The 19763-nt window shown below is 39.7% G+C and overlaps 1 protein-coding gene across 1 annotated transcript; it reads left to right on the top strand.

Moving 5' to 3' along the window:
* The first annotated feature begins 2012 nt into the window (after window positions 1-2012).
* CUNH6orf58 (chromosome unknown C6orf58 homolog) lies at window positions 2013-14885 on the top strand. Its single transcript, XM_071429194.1, has 6 exons — window positions 2013-2334; window positions 6421-6507; window positions 9948-10132; window positions 11194-11327; window positions 12199-12437; window positions 14758-14885. Exons 1-6 carry the CDS (start codon window positions 2013-2015, stop codon window positions 14883-14885), a joined length of 1095 nt encoding a protein of 364 aa, XP_071285295.1.
* Window positions 14886-19763: the final 4878 nt, after the last annotated feature.

Here is a 19763-nt window from a genome sequence, read left to right as displayed (position 1 = left end):
ATGTCTGGTATTTTTCATTAGAAGAGCTCAAACTCTCCTCTTTGACTAAAGAAAAACAGAAGGAGTTGAGCTTCCCAATTGGGACACTTCTTTCAGTGATGGTAAAAAAAAAAAGCCAACCACTCTTACTCACTCCTTCATGATCCTAAATAAAATTTCTCCCTTAGTGAAATTATGAGCCTTATGTCTTTTATTTCATAGGTTTCCACCATATATCTTGTACCTTAGCTGATGCCTTTCATTATCCTTCCTTTTCATGTGAGCCTTACTGCCCATTGCCTCAATTAGAGACTAATATATATACACATATGTATATATATTAAATCAGCACCGTTTTTGGTATTTGTCCTCAGGATTATGTAATAGAATGCCTTATTTCAAGAAAATAAAAAGAAGTTCCTTTCGAAACATTTCCAAAATTATTATTTCAGAATATAGATCAGAAATTATTTCAGAAAAGTAGTAAAAAGAATATTGATTTTATTTAATCTAAAAATATGTTCTCTGTCTAAAGGTAAACTTGTAATTTCTACTCCCTCTACAGTCAGTCAGGAACAATACATCTCTCAGTAGTGTGCTTTAAATGAGTTACATTCTGGATATGCCTGATTCTCTGTTTTGTTATCAAGGGAATCTACATAGCTAGGTTAGTGTTAAAATGCCCACATTTGGATTAGAGAAATGCCATCCATAGAAGTTAATGAAAGAACAACTTGATTTTTCGAAACTTCTTCAAGGCAGCATGATCAGATCTGTGTTAATCTCTGTGAACACTGTATTTCAAAATCATTTGGGTCTCTCTCTCAGTCACCCAAGGACAAGCAGACAAAAAAATTATAAGTGATCATTGAAAAATTCTGCTATTTACCAGAAAGTCTCCTTACTAAATAGAGTAAATGGAAAATTTTGAATTGAAGAGATACATTTCTTTTGAATTTACTATCAGATGTTTGCAGCCAGTTTTGACTTGCTCCCACCCACGGGTTGAAGGTTCTTTAGGCACACAAAGCCCAACCGAAACTCACAGAATTACTTCAAAGAAAAGCAGCACTTGCAATTTTTCTCATGCAAATAAAAGACTACAGAGATAACAAACCACGTGTCTGTTTGCTGAGTGTTCTTTTGCAACCATTGCTTATCTGAGAAAAAGCAGCTGAGAATGATAAAGTCCTAGAATTCCTGACAATAGGTGAGATGAAGGCAGCTGGACAGTTTCACTTTTGTTGGAGTATAACTTAAACACCACTTTTATCACTGGAGGCATGGCCTTTGTGTTCCCTTTGGAGTCTACTGGATCAGGGAGGTATAATAGGAGACCTTAAAACTTTATATAATGATGACCGTTTCTACACAAGACAAACCAGTACTAAAAGTACAGCTCTCCAGGTGCTATGTGGCCTGAAGACAGGCTCATCTGGCTATTTCCAACACTCTTATGACCTGAAGGCTGCAGGCAGTTGTCCCAAGGCCAAAAGACAAAGCTGACAACAGCAGCACCAGCAGCATGTCACTGCTGCTCCTTTGTCAGTGCCTGGAGTCCTCCTCACAATACCTCACACACAGCCTGTGCATGTGTTGAGGTGAGATCTCTGCCACTTCTGTCCCTTCTTTACCCAAAGGAACTGGGCTGGGAAAGGGAAGCTGACAGCTAGTAAGAAACACGGACACAGAAAGTTTTATAGTGCAACTGTACAATCAGTATTGTAGCACCTCAACCATTTGGAAGTGTGTACATATGTCATGGACAGCACGGATTTGGACATTTCCCAAACATTTCCAATCCAAATGGATTAGACTGGTTCCTCTTAAACATCTGCTGGTGCTCCCAGTATCCCACAGAGAGGACAGAGTATTGCTCACAGCTGCTAGTCTGGCAACTCCACGTCAGGGTCATGGCTGGGAAAGGGAAGGGAGACAAAGGCTTGTGTGTCTGAGTCAGCCTTTTTGTCCAGCCCTCACCTTTGGCAATAAAAGCCCTGCAGCCACAATCACCTGGGTCACAAGCCTTCACAATGTGGCCCCACTTTGGCATACGTGCTCTTCTTGTAGTGACTGTCATCCTGAGTCCTCTGCCTGCCAGGGCACAGAGTGAAAATGATGTCACTGGAGAAGATCTCTATCCCCCTCTGTGGGACCTGGCCCCTGGAAACCTGCTAGATTTCCCAGTAAAGGACAACAAAATTGTTATCAGTGCTTGGAACTATCAAGATCGACTGGGAGTGTACAAGAGCTTGCTAAGTGCTTCAGCCAAATATTTTGATGCCTTTGGACCCCAAAACAGTGGCAATATTCTCTGGGGATTACCATTGCAGCATGGGTGGCAATTTCGTACAGGTATGAATTATTTCCTTAAGATGCTGGCTTAGCAAAGTGTTTACCAGACCTGCTTAGAGGCTTCCTTTCCAAAGTTTCTGCCCCACAAGCACAGTATGGCCTCAGACAGTGTAAACTTTGACAGAGATGCCAACTTGAAAAAGAAATGCTGAGTGAACACCCTTACCTTGCTGAGAAATAGCTATTAAAATTCCTTATAGGAAGAGGTCAGAATCCAGATTTGTGGTATATTTCAGCTGAAATATTGCCCACAATATTTCAGCTAACTAAAATATTTGGAAAGGCATTCCCAGTTGCTTCAGTTTATGTAGACAGATTTCAGGGCATGAATTCTATAATGATGTTCTTAAATTGTTAACTAATAGATTTTTATTTTTGTTAATGTCACAAGCTTCTAGAGGTCATTTGAGTTTTAGTTCTAAGACACATCTCCCTCTGAGAACTTGTTTCCATTTATTCTTCATGATCTGTTTAGAAGTAGCCTCCTTATTTTCTAAATATTTATTTCTAAATGTTTTTTAACCTTTAGAATTAATTAATTCTAAATGTTAAAATTAATGTAATTAATTTTTACATTAATTTTTGTAAAAAACATTTTTTTCTAAATGTTTTTTACAAAAATTGAAGTTTTTTCTGTTTGTTGGGGTTCTTTTTGTTTGCTTGATTGTGGGGTTTTTTTGGTTATTTTATTTTGTTTTGTTTTAAATTATGTCCACATTCTAAGGGTTTATCCCCTAAAAGCTGGTTGTTGTCTAGGGGCACTCATTCTGGTTTGCTTGTTGTCCCTGCCAGGGGAGCAGACACAGAAACACATGTGAAAGGTTCCTTAAGGCTAAGGCCACAATATCTTATCAGGGGTAAACAAATGCATCTGACTGCCTGTTGTTTTCTTTATTGGATGTAACCCATAGTTACATGTGGTGGTGGTTTGGGTGACACTGAAGGTTTGAGAGAAGACGGAGATCCTGCACCTGGTGGTGAAGGAAGGCTGCCAGCATTTAGTCACACCTCATGGAAAATGTACTCCTAAGTCAAAATGAGGGAAACAAGATAGGATGCAAAATACAAGCAGGAAACTAGCTGGAAAACAGCTCAAGTTTGGTTGGAGTTTAGGCAAACTTTTTCCTCTTTCCCTTCTTTATGTATACAAAAAGAAGAGCAGATGAAAGGGATGGCTGGTACAGCAGGAGAATTGACCCAATGTGTGGCAGAGGCAAAGATGCAGCAGCTACAGCTGAGTGGTGACCTGCTGGAAAGGAGGAGTTATGGAGTATGGCCTCATCCACAGAGTGAGGATGTGCCTTCTTGTAGTGACAACTTCCAAGTAGAGACAAGGGACATAGTTTGTCAGGGAACATTTGCCCCTGGTTGCATAGACAGGTAATGTCCTGTCACCTGCTTAAAGAGTCATAGGACTGACACTTAGATAAATTTTTTAATTCACATGACCAGAAGATTTAAAAAATACTAAAAGGAGAAATATCACATAGTTGGAAGTAGTTTTACAGTAAAAAAAAAGTGAGCATTTGAAAGATAAATGGAAGGGAGAAAGAATAACATAATTCTGGTGCATATAGTAATGAGGTTAGCAAGGGCTAAACCTAATCCAGATAGGCAGTGTGATAGATTAGTGATAAATGACTGAAGCATTTGTATATCAACATAATAAGCTTGGGCAAACAAAAGCAGGATTTGAGTTCATGGTGCAAGACAACAGAACTTTGAAAATATTACAAAATTTGTTGAATTAACAGTTCTGTCTTGTCCTGAAAGCTATGTTACTGAGAGAATATTTTTATGGATACGGTTCTGTATAAACCATGAAGAACAAATGAAGCTATTACTTAATAAGAGTGGTGCGAAGAGTTGTGATAATCCACTCAGGGACATAAAATTAAATCAATATTTTGCCTAAATTTACAGCAGAGAAAAGGATCTTGAGACAGCATGGCTATTAGGAGTGAGATTGTGGAAGCAGAAATTGTCACTTGGGAGGTAAAGCTAAACTGAAGGTCCTATCTAGAGAAACTGAGGAAACAGGATAGACTCTATACTCCCTTCATATACAGAAGTCCAAATCCAGGATCAAGAACTTTAAGAATTATTCACATGGTATTGTATGTCTGAAGAGCAGGAAAGATTGTGCCTGTACTGAAGAAGAAAAAAGGAGATAAGAACAGATATTTATTTGTCTTATATCAGTAGTAAACAAGACATCAGAATAAGTATAGAGGAAAGAATAATGACATGGAACCAGATAGACAAAGGGATAAAGCACAGGTTATGTGAATCAAAGGTAAATCGTTTCAGTCTAATTTGATATCTTCTTTTGTCATACATATGTTGGGGTTTTTTTCAAAAAGAAATGAATAAATGCATTTACTCCCTTTTACAGAACAAGGGAACTGCAAATCTGGTAAAGGAACACCTGAGGGAGAATTTAGCGATAACTGCTGCTAAAAGAAGTATAGGGCTAAGTGGAGGATGTGCTAGGAGTTCTTCATCAGCAAGATGAGAATATCTACATTTAGCACTTTCAGTAACAACATTTCCACAACAACAACAACAAAAACCCCAAAAAACAACAACAACAAAACAACAACAACAAAAAAAAAGGGTGGAGAAATCTTGCTGATGAGGTTTCACATAGTTATCGATAAGACAGCTGGGAGGTACTGTCAATACAGATTAGCTTGGGTAGACCTGGAGACTGAAATAACAATTGTGTTAAGCACAGGGAATAGGAGGAAGCAGAGACAACAAAAATGGTGTGGACACCTGTAAGTGCAGTTAATGCTTCCAGTTCCAATTTCTATGTTATAATTATCACTGATACTGCCTGGGAAATCTTCATTTTCCTGAAACACCAAGGCTAACAATAATTTGTTAGCCTCATGTACAATTCTTTTGCAACATTTTTTCTTTTTCTTCTTAGCCTTTATCCTTCCCATTCATCCTCTTTGCACACGAGTGATTTATTGCTGCCTGTTTTTGACAGTCTGTTGAAGTAAAATTTTGAAAAATTTTTCTGTAAATATTAAAAATTATAATCTTCATTTTAAAAAATGGGTTGAACTGCAACCCTCATTATTGCAAGTTCGTGTTCTCAGTGCTTGGCTACTGAAAGATACAGGTTTGAGTAACTAGCATGCCCCAAAGCACAAGCTCTGCCCAGTCAGCTAGGGAGAATAATTAGGATAATTTGTATGCACATTGTTCATGATCATCTCTTCTTCTTGAGTGTAAGTATCAAAAAATTTGGTTTGGTAATGTGGTTTAGTTCTAATCTGGCAGAAATGACGCTGCCATTATTCAGCTGACTTGTCAGAGAGCAAGTGGTCTGCAGGGCAGTTTGGGAGCTTCTGGAATAGCTCAAGTCATTGCACAAGGCCGTGGTAATTGCATGCCATGCACTTAAAGCAGACTTCCTGACACAGCATGACAACACTTAATGTACATGTATGGTATTCTTTTAGGACTTAAGCTATTTCTTCATGCCACGTGCTCAAAGTAAAATATTCTCTCATGAATAATTACGAAATGTCTTGCATGTTTTGTACAGCACAGATGCTTGCAAACTTTGCTAATTAGTTACAGCAACGTTTGCATGCTTAGCTTCACAGTAAGGCTACGTTTGTCTGCATGATTAAGCTGGAAGTGAGTCTGTATCACACAACCCAATTAGGTGAGGCAATTACTGGTACATTTAGTTTGTGCTATTTTGCTTGTTGAGCAGCTCTCCTGAACTAGCAGCCCTACATCTATTAGAAATGATGCTTCAGCCATGCATGTGCTCATGTCTGCATGTGAATGTATATTTAAATCTCACTAAAAATACTGCGATGTCCTGCACAGAATACAGTTACAGTGAGGGATAGCTCAAAATGTAAAACACAATCAAATTACTATGCAATGAGAAACTCAACTACTCTAGGACATTAGTTTATGAAGCAAAGTAACAGTGATTGTTTTGCTTCTCTAACCAAAAATCTGCATGCTTTATTCCTTAATCTTTTTTTCATCTCAGTGGGATTTCTTGTGTGAAATTTTGGGAAGTTGTCGAATTATTTCATTTGATTCATTTAGGCAGGTTAGCAGATCCTTCTGGTGTGACTTCCTGTGGCTATGAAAATGGAGAGCTCCTGTGCCAATCTGTAAGAAGCTGGTGGTCCTGTAAGTATATGCTGTCACACTGTTCTTCTCCAAAATAAATTAGTGTCCTTGAAGGACATCTGAAAATATTTCTTCCCCTCAGACTTCTCTATTGCATTATAATTTCAGTGCTATGTAATTCTACATCACAAACTTGCAGCAAGACACCTAAGTGTGAGTGGGTAAATGAAAGTTAATTGATTTTGAATACTTACTTGAGGAAGGAGAAAAAAGCCCCAACAAGTTTGCAGCCTTAAAAATATTTATACTGCAAATATTCATGTGAAAATATGTGGGAAACACCCTGACAGGTATACATATTTGTAAATATTTGTAGATATTTGCAGTTTACAATTAGTCCAGAGCAGATTTCTTCAGTTCAGATGCTTGCACTTCAAACTAAAACTTTGTGAGAAAATATAAAGCAGGAATCTTTGTGGTTCTTATGCCATCCTTGGTTCTTTTTCCCTTAACACATTTTCCCTCCATCACTTCTGTCCCTTGCTCCCTCAGTATCCTTGATGCCCTGTTGTAAGTTCCTCTTTTCCCCAGACCTGGCAGTAGGTTTGAGCAAGCAGATCTCTCCCTTCCCTGTCACAGGAATGTTTTTCCTTCAGGGGCCATTTGGATTAAGCTTCTGGCTGTGAATCAGCAGTTAAATGTATATATCTTCAAGTGAACAAAGACATAAGCATAGATAAAATTTAAAATGTAAATCTAGGGGAAAACTGACTGTGGCATTCACTTCAGTTTTGGTTTTCCCTCTCTGTGTTTGGATAGCACTAGTGCTCTGTGGGATGGTGTCCCACACAGTGTCAAGTAAAAAGAGTTGCTGCACAGCCCTTTGTAAGCAGGGGACCTTCCTGGAATAGAATCTACCACTTTTACTTTCTCAGTGTTTGAATTCCTGCTCTTCATTTACTTCTAAATATTGCATGTTTGCTTGATATCCATTTTGTTGCCTCCAGAAAATGTATAAACTCAGCTTTGATTTACCCTATTGAAGCAAGAGCATGCAAAGAGTCTTTGAGACTGCATGGAAACATCTCAGTGTTCTGAGGATATGAAAGCTTTCAGCTGACCTTCAGAGCAGCCCTCTCTAGCACAAGTAGTCACATGAAACCAGGAATGAGTTTAAACCAGAAACTCACATTTAATATACCTTGGGTGTATGGGATACTAACTGCTTAAGAACATCAGTCTCTTTGCCTAGAATAATATTCAGTATAGTCCTGTCCTGCATTGTTTTATGCCCTCTAAGTCACCCAAGCAGGTGCAAATATATAATATAGGCAAGAACACTTAAAAGAATATAAGCACCTTGTGATGTGGGTCAAGTTTTCAAATATTTCTCATGAAAACAGTGAACAAGAAGCAAGAGCCAGTTCAGCAATGAGTCTCAGTGAAACACTGTCTTCTCATCACTTGAGAGTTTTCCTTTGCTCTTCTGACTAGCCAGACATTTCCTCCTGAATTCCCAACCAGGTCCACACTTAGGAACTGTGTCACATGAGTTTCTCTTTATATATAACCCTTTATATTTGCTCCATCAGCACCCCCAGAGAAGTTGAAACCCTTGTGCCTGACCAGCCTGTCAGTGCCCCATTATGGGGACCCCACCAAACAATCCACTCAGAGCATGGTTTGACCAACCCGTGTAGGGTCACAAACCAACAATGTTCCTACTTAGAGTTGGTAGATATTTCCAGTTTTGTCAAGCATGTTATCTGCTTCTGGCCACTCCTCCCTTAGTGCCCTTCAAGGACTCACACTAAACAGTGTACTGAATAACACACTTTATTAACAAACACACTGATAATCGAACACTGTGACAGGTTAAGGTTCAGCGATTGCTGTTGACAGTAACATTGCAAAAATGAATTTGAAGCAATATATTGACCAATTCTAATCACCAATTAAAGCTGGCTAGAGATAATAATTTAGCTTGCACAGAATGAGGTTCTTACCCAATAGGCATCCCTTTGGGGGAAGAAGACAAGTTCAGCCTGTTGACTGATCCCAGATTATGATGGAATCTTCTCTGACCTCCCTCCCCACTTTAGCTAGATTTATATTGCTTCCTTTGAGGGAAGAGAAAAGGTTAAGTTACAGTTGGTGACATTTCATGTTGATGTAGTGCTTGAGTCATTAGTATATGTAGAGAAAAGCAAGATGTGTTTTTGAGCTAATGAAGCAAAGGCCAGCTTCTGGTTACTGTCGGGTTCATTCCTTGGGCTTAGTTCCTGCTAGCTGCATGTTTTCAGTGGAGCATAACCACAACATCGCTCTGTTGCTCCATCCTTTGTTTCATATCTGTGTCAATTTTGACAGACCATGACCACAGCACCTCCATGCTGCTCCGTCCTTCATTAACATCTCATGCTTAGAGCAATACACTGAGTTCCCTCAGTATCCCTGCTCCTAAGGTGTGCAGACCCGGTCCCTGCTGAACTGCAGCCAACACACACACTCCTTCTTTGTGAATTTTGTTTTGTGATTTTCAACCATAAGGTGGAGCGATGGCTTCCCATTAGTAGGACATGGATACATGGTAGGTGTTCAGGTTTTGATGATTTTGGTCCTCACTGCTGGGATTTCATACAAAACATCAGTGCAGTCCGTGTCCCTGAGACCATGCATGGGCAAATGACTTCTTGGCATAACAGCTCAGAGGCGCCCACCCAAGAGGGAGAACAACAGATCCCCAGGGTTTTCTTCACTCAAAACTATTGAACTTCATTTCTACAAAGGGGACACAATTAAGAGGAGAACTTCAGATTCTCCTCTCAAGAGAGGAATATCAAATAGCCCTGTGGGCACTCTCACGGGACAAGATTTGGCACCAGTGAGAACTGAGCCTGAGTTTCCTACATTCTGTGTCTGACTCCTCCAACTTATGGAGCAGACCAAAGAAAGCCATCATCATAAAATAGATCTAAACAGATAAACTGAGGTAATATCAAGCAATTTTCAGTGAGTGAAATATTTTTTAGAAGCAAAATTATTATTTTCCAGTAAAATATCACATTTCCCTTTCTCATAGGTCTAGGGTACATAGAAGAGGTTTTTTTAATAGCAACAACACTTGTGGAATTCCCCTTAGTCTTTCTGTACTTAGTTTTCAATTAGCATTAGAGAGACTTTTCTTGCCCTGTCCATGACAACCTACAAGGTCTAACTTTTTTCCATTAGCTTTTTTCCTTTCCTGTAAAGTAAAACACAGTGGAAGCCCATAAAAGGCTCTTAAAGGACAATGCATAAATGATCACTACAAATCATATCTAAATCAATACAAGGGTCATCTTTATTACATTTCAGTACATATATTCCACTGCTGAACACAGTTGTATTCGTGGCATTTCAAACAGTTGCATTTGGTGTGGGAGAGAGCTCATTTTCTTATGTGGGAATTTTTCATTCGTTTGTGATTAACACCTGCTGTCTTTTAATTGTTGTTACAGGTATGAATTACTATCTGTCTATTATACCCTTTCTGGGGGCAGTGGAGGCTGGCCTCTTTGGGCAGCTGCCATATGAGATAGAAATATTGCCACCAGGGGAGCAAAAAGATGACTTCTGTTACAGCGTTAAAGACTGCTGGTCTCGCATGCCCAAGCTCATGGATGACTGGAAAGCCTTTTTTGAAGTAAATAATTTTTTTAAATGTTTTTAGAAATTATACCAAAATATTAGTTTTAAAAACTATTATTACTGTCATTTTTTAAGATTCAGAGAGCTTAGTTTGTTTTCAATAGCAGCTTCATGTAAAAATGAAGCAGGAAAAATGGAAAGCATAACATACAGTGAGTCAGAAATAAGTAGGACAGGATTTTTAAAAGTTATAGAATTTTTCTCTTCTTTTGAGACAGTTCTGTATTTTGGCCTCTGTTCCAAGACACTGTTTTGTATTCAATTATATTTGTATTCTTCCAATACTGCTTATCTTAGCAATACAAAATGAGCCTGTGAGATGGAACACTGCTCTTAAAAAGTGGCCTTTGGTTGGTTTTATAAGGTTTGTTTATTTCTTTAAACATCTAAAACTTAAAAATGCTGAAACATCATTCAGAAGTACACCTATTCTCTTTCCTTCTCACTCTGCTGTTGTCTAATCCCAAAAATAACAATATTTCTTACTTCATAGATTTAATAGCTATTTTTTATAGCTAGACTACTGCAGTCAATATTTTTTATTGGTAGTCAACTGATAATGAGCAGGAATGTTAAACTGTAAGTCCCCCTTGCGAGTGAAAGAAGTTGTTTAAGATTAAGACTGGATCTGTCTTCATAAGAACATTTTTTCCATACATCATGTTTCAGAAGTTATTGTAAAATATCTACTCCTCATATAACTATAATGATAACAAGGATAATTTTCTTCTTTTTCTGAAAACCTTCAGAAAGTTGTGGTTAAAAGAATATAGATAAGTTTTTTAAGATAATAAGGAGTCCCCTACTTTAGTACTGAATATTCCATGGCACTCAGATGCAAAAGTTCACTCAATTTTTGTAACCAAATACCGAAATTATGCGAATAAAAGAATAAAACCCTTGCAATGCTGAAGTCGAAAAACAGCAGCTATCACTAACTATACAAATGCAATTTCCTTTAACTTATTATTTTGCGAGGTATGTGCTCATATAAAAAAAAAAAGGGTTTAAACCTCCCCTCTCATTTTATGCCCCTTTTTCTCCCTGTTGCTGCAGTATCTGCTATCTACAGAACGCAAAGCTGTCAGCTCTGCCAGCCTCTCCTCCTTCAAACTGGACGATGCCCTTGGCCTCATGTGGAAGGCACACACCTCCTCCATTGCTTACGCACTCCCCAAATTCCATGACAGGTAAGGGGAATAGAGCAGTGTCCATGGAGCATCTTTCCACCTCCAGGCCTCTTTGGAAGGATGGTATCCTAACAAAGTCTGCATGAGCCCTTGTACTGACACTGTCATATTTTCTGAAAAATCCCTTTGCCAGGATTTCTTCTCCTGGGAAGATGAGAAGCCTCAGAGAAAAATGAAAACGATAATTATCTGATTTGCTTCTCCTGTGTTTTGCTGCTTTGGAATGTGGTTTGGAGATTGTTTATCAACTGGTCATTGTTTGATTGGTTTCATGTGAATTTTTTTGACTTAATGACCAATCATGGTCCAGCTGTGTCGGGACTCTGGAAGGGTCATGGGTTTTTCATTATTATCTTTTAGCCTTCTGTCTGTAACCTTTCTCTATTCTTTAGTATAGTTTAGTATAGCATTCTATAATATCATATCATAAAATAATAAATTAGCCTTCTAAGAATATGGAGTCAGATTCATCTTTCCTCCCCACGACAGGAGACCATGGAAATGCCACACTCATACCTTAGGCATCTACTCCATAGGCTCTGCTCTTCCTTCCCCTCTCTCAGAGTGTGGGATGACCAGTGGGAGATGGCTGCCCAAACTGTGATGACCAGTCAGGCTCTGGGCTTAAAATGAGATGCTGGTTGCCCTGTGGGAGCCAGGGCCTGGTTCAGGAGCTGTGTTTAATCTGGGAAGAGGCAGGGTTGCCAGGAGAAATTGGGTATAAAGTACTTAAGGAGGCTTCAAGTCACAGTGGTGCTTAGGCCACTCAGGATTTTATAGTGAACAAAAACCTTTGGGATAAATGATCAACTAGTGTATTCTACAGGAGAATTCAGTTATTTGCCACATTTTTTATTTTCTTCTCTTTCAGCTTAAAATATCTCTCTGATCCAGAAGCAAATTTTGGTGAAGACTGGGCTAATGCTGTAGATTTCATTGCTGCCACACACTTCAGTACAGACTTACTGACCACAAACAACTTCCAGGCTTTCCTGCCCCAGAGGATGCTTGTTGAAGGGGATGTTCTCCCACCCATTAGTGACTTCAGTCCAGGGCAAAATAAGGTTCTGGTGTCACTGAGAGCTCTTCACAAAGTAAATAAAATAACAGGTATGACCTTGACCTACAGATGTCTGTTGTCCATAGATATTAATATCTTGTTCTCTCTACATACCTTTCTCCATATGAATACAGTGAATGTTTGATATAAAGTAGTATAAATCTTAGAGACTAAGGAGTAATTGTTTTATTGTTAGTGTCTATAAGATGTATACTACTATAAAGTAGTATACATCTTAGAGACTAACAGTAAAACAATTAAAATACAACCATAAGCAAACAATGCACCAGACAGCAAATGCTGGTGGGATAACACTGACAATATGAGGGATTTCAGTGAGAAAAAACCCCAAAACATTATGGGAGCAGATAATCTTACTCTCTTTTCCCAGTTTTCACAGGAACTTTAAAAACAGAGATGTTTTTTGTGTTTCACCAGTTTAATCTGAAACAATTATAACTGTAAATGAAATTATTATACCAGTTGAATAAGAACAAACAAACAAAAAGTAAATTATCATAAGCAACAGTTTTTGTGTCCACAAGTGTTCTGGTTTCAGTTTTTGGTTCTCTCTTGGTCTTTGATTTAACAGAGATCTGTCCCAGCAAAACTATCCTTAGTCAATGCTGACTTTATCGTATTCACCAAAATAAGTCGTACATCACCATCCAGTGGTGCAACATAGAATTACACTCTCCAGTGGATTCAGTTCTTTCATAGATCCTTCTGGGCTGGCTATTTTTGTTTGACCTTTATGAAGCAAAGTTATTTTGAATCTTTAAATTAAAATAGAATGTAAAAATACACTGAAAAATTGGCATGCCTAGCTATGGCACTTGTGATCCTCTTCTATCCGTACATTTCACTGAAAATTCTCTCTCCAGTTGGATTTAAAGCTGAAAAAGATGTGAAATAAAGCTATTCAGTGCTACAAAAGAGCATCTTCCCATCACAGAGTGCTTCCCTCACATTTTTCATGCAGCATTATTTTAGGAATCTGAATAAGGGTCTGAACAGATCTATTGCTTGCTTGGCAGCCTATGACACAGTTCAGGGTTTCTTGACATACCTCCAGGAAAGGAGAGGAGCACAGCAAGGAAAAGCATGACCAGAAGGACAGGAAGGAGGGTCGAGAGCACCAGGGTAGCACACCAGGTGAGGAAAGCCCTGCAGGGAGAGAGGGAAGGATGTATGGATGCTGAACATTGTAAGTGGAAGGAGATAGAGAGATAAGCTTCATGCAGGTGCAGCCATAATGAATCCCATAGCTGAAATCCCTTGCTTTTCAGGGGAGAGATTTCCCTGACTTTGCTCTAAGGAATGAGATTTGAATTCAGCTACCACCTAATTCAGCCTGGTAACTGATTTGCAGATCAGAAAAAGGAGCTTTAAAATAAATTTGACTGCATCGAAATCCACAGCTTCAGCAGGGACCCAAAAGACCCTACCTTAGTGCTACAAAGCACAGGTGACAAAACAGACTGTTTTTGTAGATGCTTTTAAATACATCTTGTGAGAGACAGGGTTCTCTACTGGTACTGCAAACTTCAACAGCAGATAGAGGGTCTTACTTCCTCCTAGAATGGCACCCTGTCCAACCCAGAGTGAGACTTGATTTCTTGATTCAGAGTTTGATTATTGTTCAGTTGCCCCTGCTCGTCCAGCAAGAGCTGTAATGAGAGTTGTGCTGCTTCTAAAGATTTTCTACCCAGAGACTGTCAGATCAACTTTTTACCCAAAAGCAGATAAGAGGAGAATAAATTCTTCTTACAGTAGACATTTTTACCCTCATATTTCCCCTCTATCCACTCCAAAGGTGAGCACTCACTGGGGTGAGGAGTAGGCAGTGACTATCCTGCAAACCGGTGCTGATGCTAGGCTGGGTTGGTCAAGCCACACGTCCTAGAGAGCTACTGCTTATCACCTGGACTTAAGTATTTGGATCATTTCCTTCTTTAGCTTGATGTCTTAGCTGGCAGAAAGTGAACACTTAGTTTTAGAGAGAAAATGGAGACAGGTCTGACTATAACTCCCAGGCCACTGCTCCATAAACCACGGAGCTACGCGCCAGAGCAGACAAAGACCCTCCCATAAATCTTCAATCATTTCGATCTGCAACACTGGTGACACGGGAGCAAGCCCCGTTGTCTTTCAATACAAAGGATCCTGAGCTGAATGAGTGCTCTGCGTCTCCCTGCACATTTGTAGGCAATTATCACCCCCTCGGCAAGCTCCAGCTTTGTCTACAATTCTCTGTCCCCAGCAGAGTGTGGAGTGCTTGTTGCCAGACGCGCACTTGGTCCCTGGTACGCTGCGAGCTGCATGCGCTCCATGCTAATTTGCCAATGTCATGTTGTGTTTCTTTCCAAGGAGGATTGGTGCTGAAGATCTGGCAAAAGGCTATGTCCACCGAAGCAGGAAGAAGAATAGGCCGAGAACTGATTGAAAGCTTGCCTTCCGGCCAGAAGCTCGAGCTACTTGACCTAATAGGAATTTAGAATTATTGGGAAGGAGATGATTTGAAAGTTCCCAGTTCCTTGAGAAAGAGCGCTTCCAAGGTGGATTGATTTAATCTATTAGCGGACATGTGTCTGGTAGTCTGGCCTTGGTAATTTCTTACAGCAGGATTTCCTGAGTAGCCATGCATGTCTTTCTCTCATATAGAATCGATATTTTTAACCTTAAGTTTCCTATCTCATTTGATAACTCAATTCCTTAGAAATAAAAAAAAAAACCTCACAGAAAAATCTTACTTTACTACTTTTTGTGGCCTTATAAATAATGTATCATATTTGGAGACAAAATTAAAATCAGGCAAAATATATTTGGTTTCAGACTGTTTTTTTTTTCCCCTGTAGGCAGGGATTCCACTAGATATGTAATTACTTGATCATCTAACAGATGATCAGAAAAAACTTTTTTTTGAAGTTCTGATCCAAAAGACTTGACTGTCAAATCTCAAGGCTGATAAGTCAAATGCCTTGATTGTTTCCCACCAAAGCTGCTATTTTGCAGAGCAGCTGCAATCAAACTGGAAGCTTTCAGGCTTTTCAGATTAGGTACTTGAGTACAGATAGATTCCCTTGCTATGCTGTTTTGCAACAAGTACATGCCTCACATGGTAGAGCAGAGCCAGACCAGAGCAGTCCTGAAGCAAATTAATTTATTCCATACCAGCTTTTACGTGACAGCAGAGATTTCTTGTACTTGATTCATTTCACTTTCTTCAAGAAAACTTTGATCTATATATGAATTTATGTGATTGTGTGCCCTGTAGAACCACAGGTTGCTTTTCCATTCCCCCATGTCTGATCCACTTGTTGTAGTGTGTCATATGTTGGATTTGGTTACTGAGGAAGAGCTGTATTTGCAATGTTTGCACTCCCAGTGCCTGGAACACTCAGACCCAAGAGTTGATCCCAGTCTTCGGGGTGATAACACACATTTGGAATCGGTTATAACTTGAAAACAGAGGTTGTGGGGAGGTGAGTCAGGGGTCCTGCATGCAGACAGGGCTTGAGGTTTCTTGGGAAATGAATGAAAGTTGTCTTTGCCCACAGCAGTTGGCTTGGAACTAGATGACCTTTCAGGTCCCTTCCAATCCAAATCCTTCTGCAATTCTATGAAAAGAAATAAACTCTTGCCATTCCATTTTCCTGGTTTGATTTGTCCTTTCTCCCCAAACTTGCATGATATTTGCACTGTAAATTAAGAAATAATTATCGTCACATATAGCAGTTAAACACCATTCTGTCCTTTAATGTCCCAGGACAAAGGTGTTAATTATTCATTGTCATGTAATGGATAAACTCTTAATGTACCATCATTAGCTAACAATTTTCAAAGGAAATACATTAATGAGGTATAAGAAAATGTGGGAGTTTTTACCTTAATTGCCTGGTTCATAGATCACAGTAATTAGATTCCAGCAGACTTTAGATATAATCCAAAAGTAATCACCACAGCTGCCAGCTGCTAAATATTAAGTTAGTTGTGCTCCAGAAAAGTTAGAAAAAATTTTTTGACCTTTTCTGTAGTTAACTTATATAGAACTTAAGGTACGCTTTGAGAAAACAAAAAGAGTCATTAATACAAACTTTTAAACTGCACACTGCTGCACTTGAGGGAGTCTTTATAAAACACATTTTTAAAAAGCAATTTAGTCCTTACCTGAATTTATGAAACATTAGGAAATAGTCCCGAATTTTGAAAAAGAGTAATTTTTCTTAATACAGCATCAAGCATTCCTGTATTTCATACACTTTGTCCTAATCCAACAAGACAACCAGCCAGATGAAGACTTTAGAAATTGGCCAGTGATTGCTCTGTGGAAGCTGAGGAATGTATAAAAGTTTAGGCAAAATATGGGATGGGGGTTTCTTACGAGTAGAGCCAGTTATCTTGAAATAGAATAGCTGCATACTCACAGGAAAACTTAAATCAGAAACTAAACAGAGAGAAAAGCATCAAGAGAAAGCTGTGGAGGTGTGGTAGGGTGGATTTGGAGAGGAATGGGAGAGCAGTGAAGGAACCTGCTTACTAATAAGAGCTAGCAAAAGCTGACGACTCCCTAAGCAGAGGTTTGTCCAGTGAGAAGGGCTCACAAAGCGTAAAGGTTTTTCTTGCTCAGCATTAGTCTAGGGTTTGCTGCTCTCTTCTCATGTCTTTTACATGTGTGGTCTCTCTAGTGAGGAATGACTGGCATTAAGTAGGGCTTTTTCCTATTTGACAGAGGTGGTGTTTAAAATAAGCAAAGCCACAGTTGGCTTTGGAAAGACAGGGGGTTAAACTTCTGTACACACTTGCAAATGGCAAGCCTAAGGGGATTGGAACAAGCAACGTTTGGGTGTGAAGAAGGGAAGTTTAGAAATGAAATGTGGTACATGATAAAGGAGGAACTTGGGAAAATGTAAACACACCAGAAAAGAACCTGTCCATCCTCAAAACTTGGGCAATAGTGCTGAATACTGTGCAGTCCCCTCTCCACAGCTCTTATTAGTCAGGTCAGCTCCTTATTTCTGAGCACTGTGCAGTTTTCAGTGCCTTTGCTACAGGAGTGATCACATTTCTGAGGAGTGGTCAGAAGTGAGATTCTTGTCCTTGTCCATATATTTGCAACTGGGCACACAGCTGCTGTGCCTTACCAAATACTGTCCTAAATTTACATCACAGAAATACATAAGGGCTGACCTCTCCACCTGTCCTTCCATAAGGGGAATGGCAACCTTGTGCTTCTCTGGGAAAGGTACCTGTGTCTTTGCAGAACGGCAGACAGGTGTCAGCAGGCACTTTAGCTTTCTTAGGCATCAAGACATGGACCTCACAGGGCAAACACCCAAGGTAGTCATCAGCAAAGATGCCAAAAAACTTTTTTTTCTTTCAAGTAGGAATTGGATTTCTAGGTTTTCCCTTCCTTATGATCCTAATCTATGGAGAATTGGGCGTTCCTTTCCAGCCTACGCTCTCTAATGAATAATAAAGTGCTTTTTTTTCTGGTGGGAAAAATCACACCTGGCAAGTGTGGAGGGAAGGGCATTCTTGCCCAAGGCAGCCTCTAATGTGGCAGATAGGAGGTTTTGCAGGGAAGCAGAAGATGTAGATTTGGACTCTGACAGATAGAAACAAAACTAACCTAATGTAAGTATTCTAACTGCTGTACACAGCATTAAAAACCCTCTGCATTTCTCAAACACAAATTGTTCAGTTACTTTTTCTGAACAAGGCATTTTATCTGCTCCTCTCAGCAGGGTGTTGGAGGCTGTGGACCTTCAGTTCCTGCCACCAAAAGCAGTGAGATTCAAGATGATGGGGACCTGTTATAACATTTCCGTCACCTTAACCTCAGTGACGTCAGGAGGAGCGCGTTTCCTCTCTGGCTTTGATATAATTTAAAAATATGAATGTCCTTGTAGACCTGAGTCTAAGCTTATTATGGATTTAATTCTCTTTTTTACAATGAGACACAATGGCCATGAGGTGTTCTGAGAACTATGTGCATGGCACAAACTGCTGCAGGCAAGGGCTGTCAAGGATCCCTAGGAGGGTGTTGGGGAGCCTGGGGCTGCAGACCTGCCTAACTGCACCAGCTGGAAAGGGCTGCTCAGTTGGGAAGCATTTACAGTGCCTCAAAATGGGGTTCAGAGGATGAGGAATGGAGGCAGAATAATGTAAATATTTGTTAGAAGACATTTATACATATTTAAAACATGAGTAGAAAAAAAATATGGTAATGTAAAAATGTTTTTTAACTGATTAATGCCTAATCAGACTCTCCATGACAGAAAGAGCAATAAAATAAATTCCTTAATGTTTCTCACTTAGTTCTGCAAACTGTTAGTAGCTGTGGGAAAATTTGCATGAACTGTTTGTGTGTGTGTTTGCAGGAAAGGGCTGCAGCGGGTATGGTGAACAGATAGTGGCAGTATAAACCAGGCTTCTGGACTAGTAAAGTCATTTCAGAATGAAAGGCTCTTTCTACCTCTCCTTTTGTGTGTCATTAGGTCCCAAAATACTAACAGATGTGACCACTGAACCTAAGAGAGCAGGCAGCTGAAATAAGAGGAAAAAAGGAAAAGAGTCTTTTTGCTGACAAAGTAGCTGCAGTGCCCCACGTGGGGCAATCCTGAGCCCCACTCAGATCCTTCCTCTGCTCTATGAGAACCAGAGGAATTACAGAAGGGTGATGTATTTGCAATAAAGGAAAATCATAACATCTAAAACTGCCCTGGGAAGAGGTACTGCTTTCTGAGGCTGGCCTGAGCCTCTGGTTGCCAGCACTGCTGCATCTAGAGCCTCAGGGACAGTGTCACAGAGACATGGGGATAAGGAACAGGGATGTACCAGCATTTCTTAGATCCTGGTGGAATCAGCCCCTTGACACACCATGCAAATGTTCCCACATACACCCAAATGTTAACAAACAGGAGGGATTTAAGGTTACATGATAAAATTAAAAGGGTCAGACTGAGCTATCCATCCTGGTACCCCCACTCTGGACAGAGCTGGCAGCAGTGGACTGGGGCAAGAGCAGCAAAGGCAAGGTAAAGGCAGGGTAACCTCTCCTTCTACTCGGCCTGCCAGCAGCTGGCAGTCTGCACTTACATCACGCCCATATGGTTTATCAGTTCCAGAGGAAAAGAGTTGTGAAAGGTTATCTTAGATAATACAAAAACCCAAGAAAAGATACAGAATAAGTTTATCAAAGAGATTTATTATTGCAAAGCACAAGAACACTCCGAGCACACAGATACGTTAAGAAAACAAAGGAGGAAAACAAAAAAACCCCCAAACAAACAGCAAAACCTGCCACTTATACATGAAGTAGAAGCAAGAGAACATTCTCTTCAGAGACTATCAGTTTTAACATGGTGTCAGGA

The sequence above is a fragment of the Agelaius tricolor genome, unplaced genomic scaffold, assembly GCF_023055355.1.
Source record: "Agelaius tricolor isolate 1412-34295 unplaced genomic scaffold, bAgeTri1.0.p SCAF_1, whole genome shotgun sequence".
NCBI lineage: Eukaryota > Metazoa > Chordata > Aves > Passeriformes > Icteridae > Agelaius > Agelaius tricolor.
The sequence above is the reverse complement of the archived record's forward strand: the minus strand, read 5'-3'. Positions and strand labels throughout refer to the sequence as shown.

What these genes read in the sequence shown, in the direction of transcription:
- CUNH6orf58 (XM_071429194.1), top strand. Translation starts at nt 2,013, where the DNA reads ATGTGGCCCCACTTTGGCATACGTGCTCTTCTTGTAGTGACTGTCATC. An exon ending in CTCCCCAAATTCCATGACAG is followed by an intron (nt 11,328 to 12,198) that starts GTAAGGGGAATA and finishes CTTCTCTTTCAG; the next exon opens with CTTAAAATATCTCTCTGATC. An exon ending in CAAAGTAAATAAAATAACAG is followed by an intron (nt 12,438 to 14,757) that starts GTATGACCTTGA and finishes TTTCTTTCCAAG; the next exon opens with GAGGATTGGTGCTGAAGATC.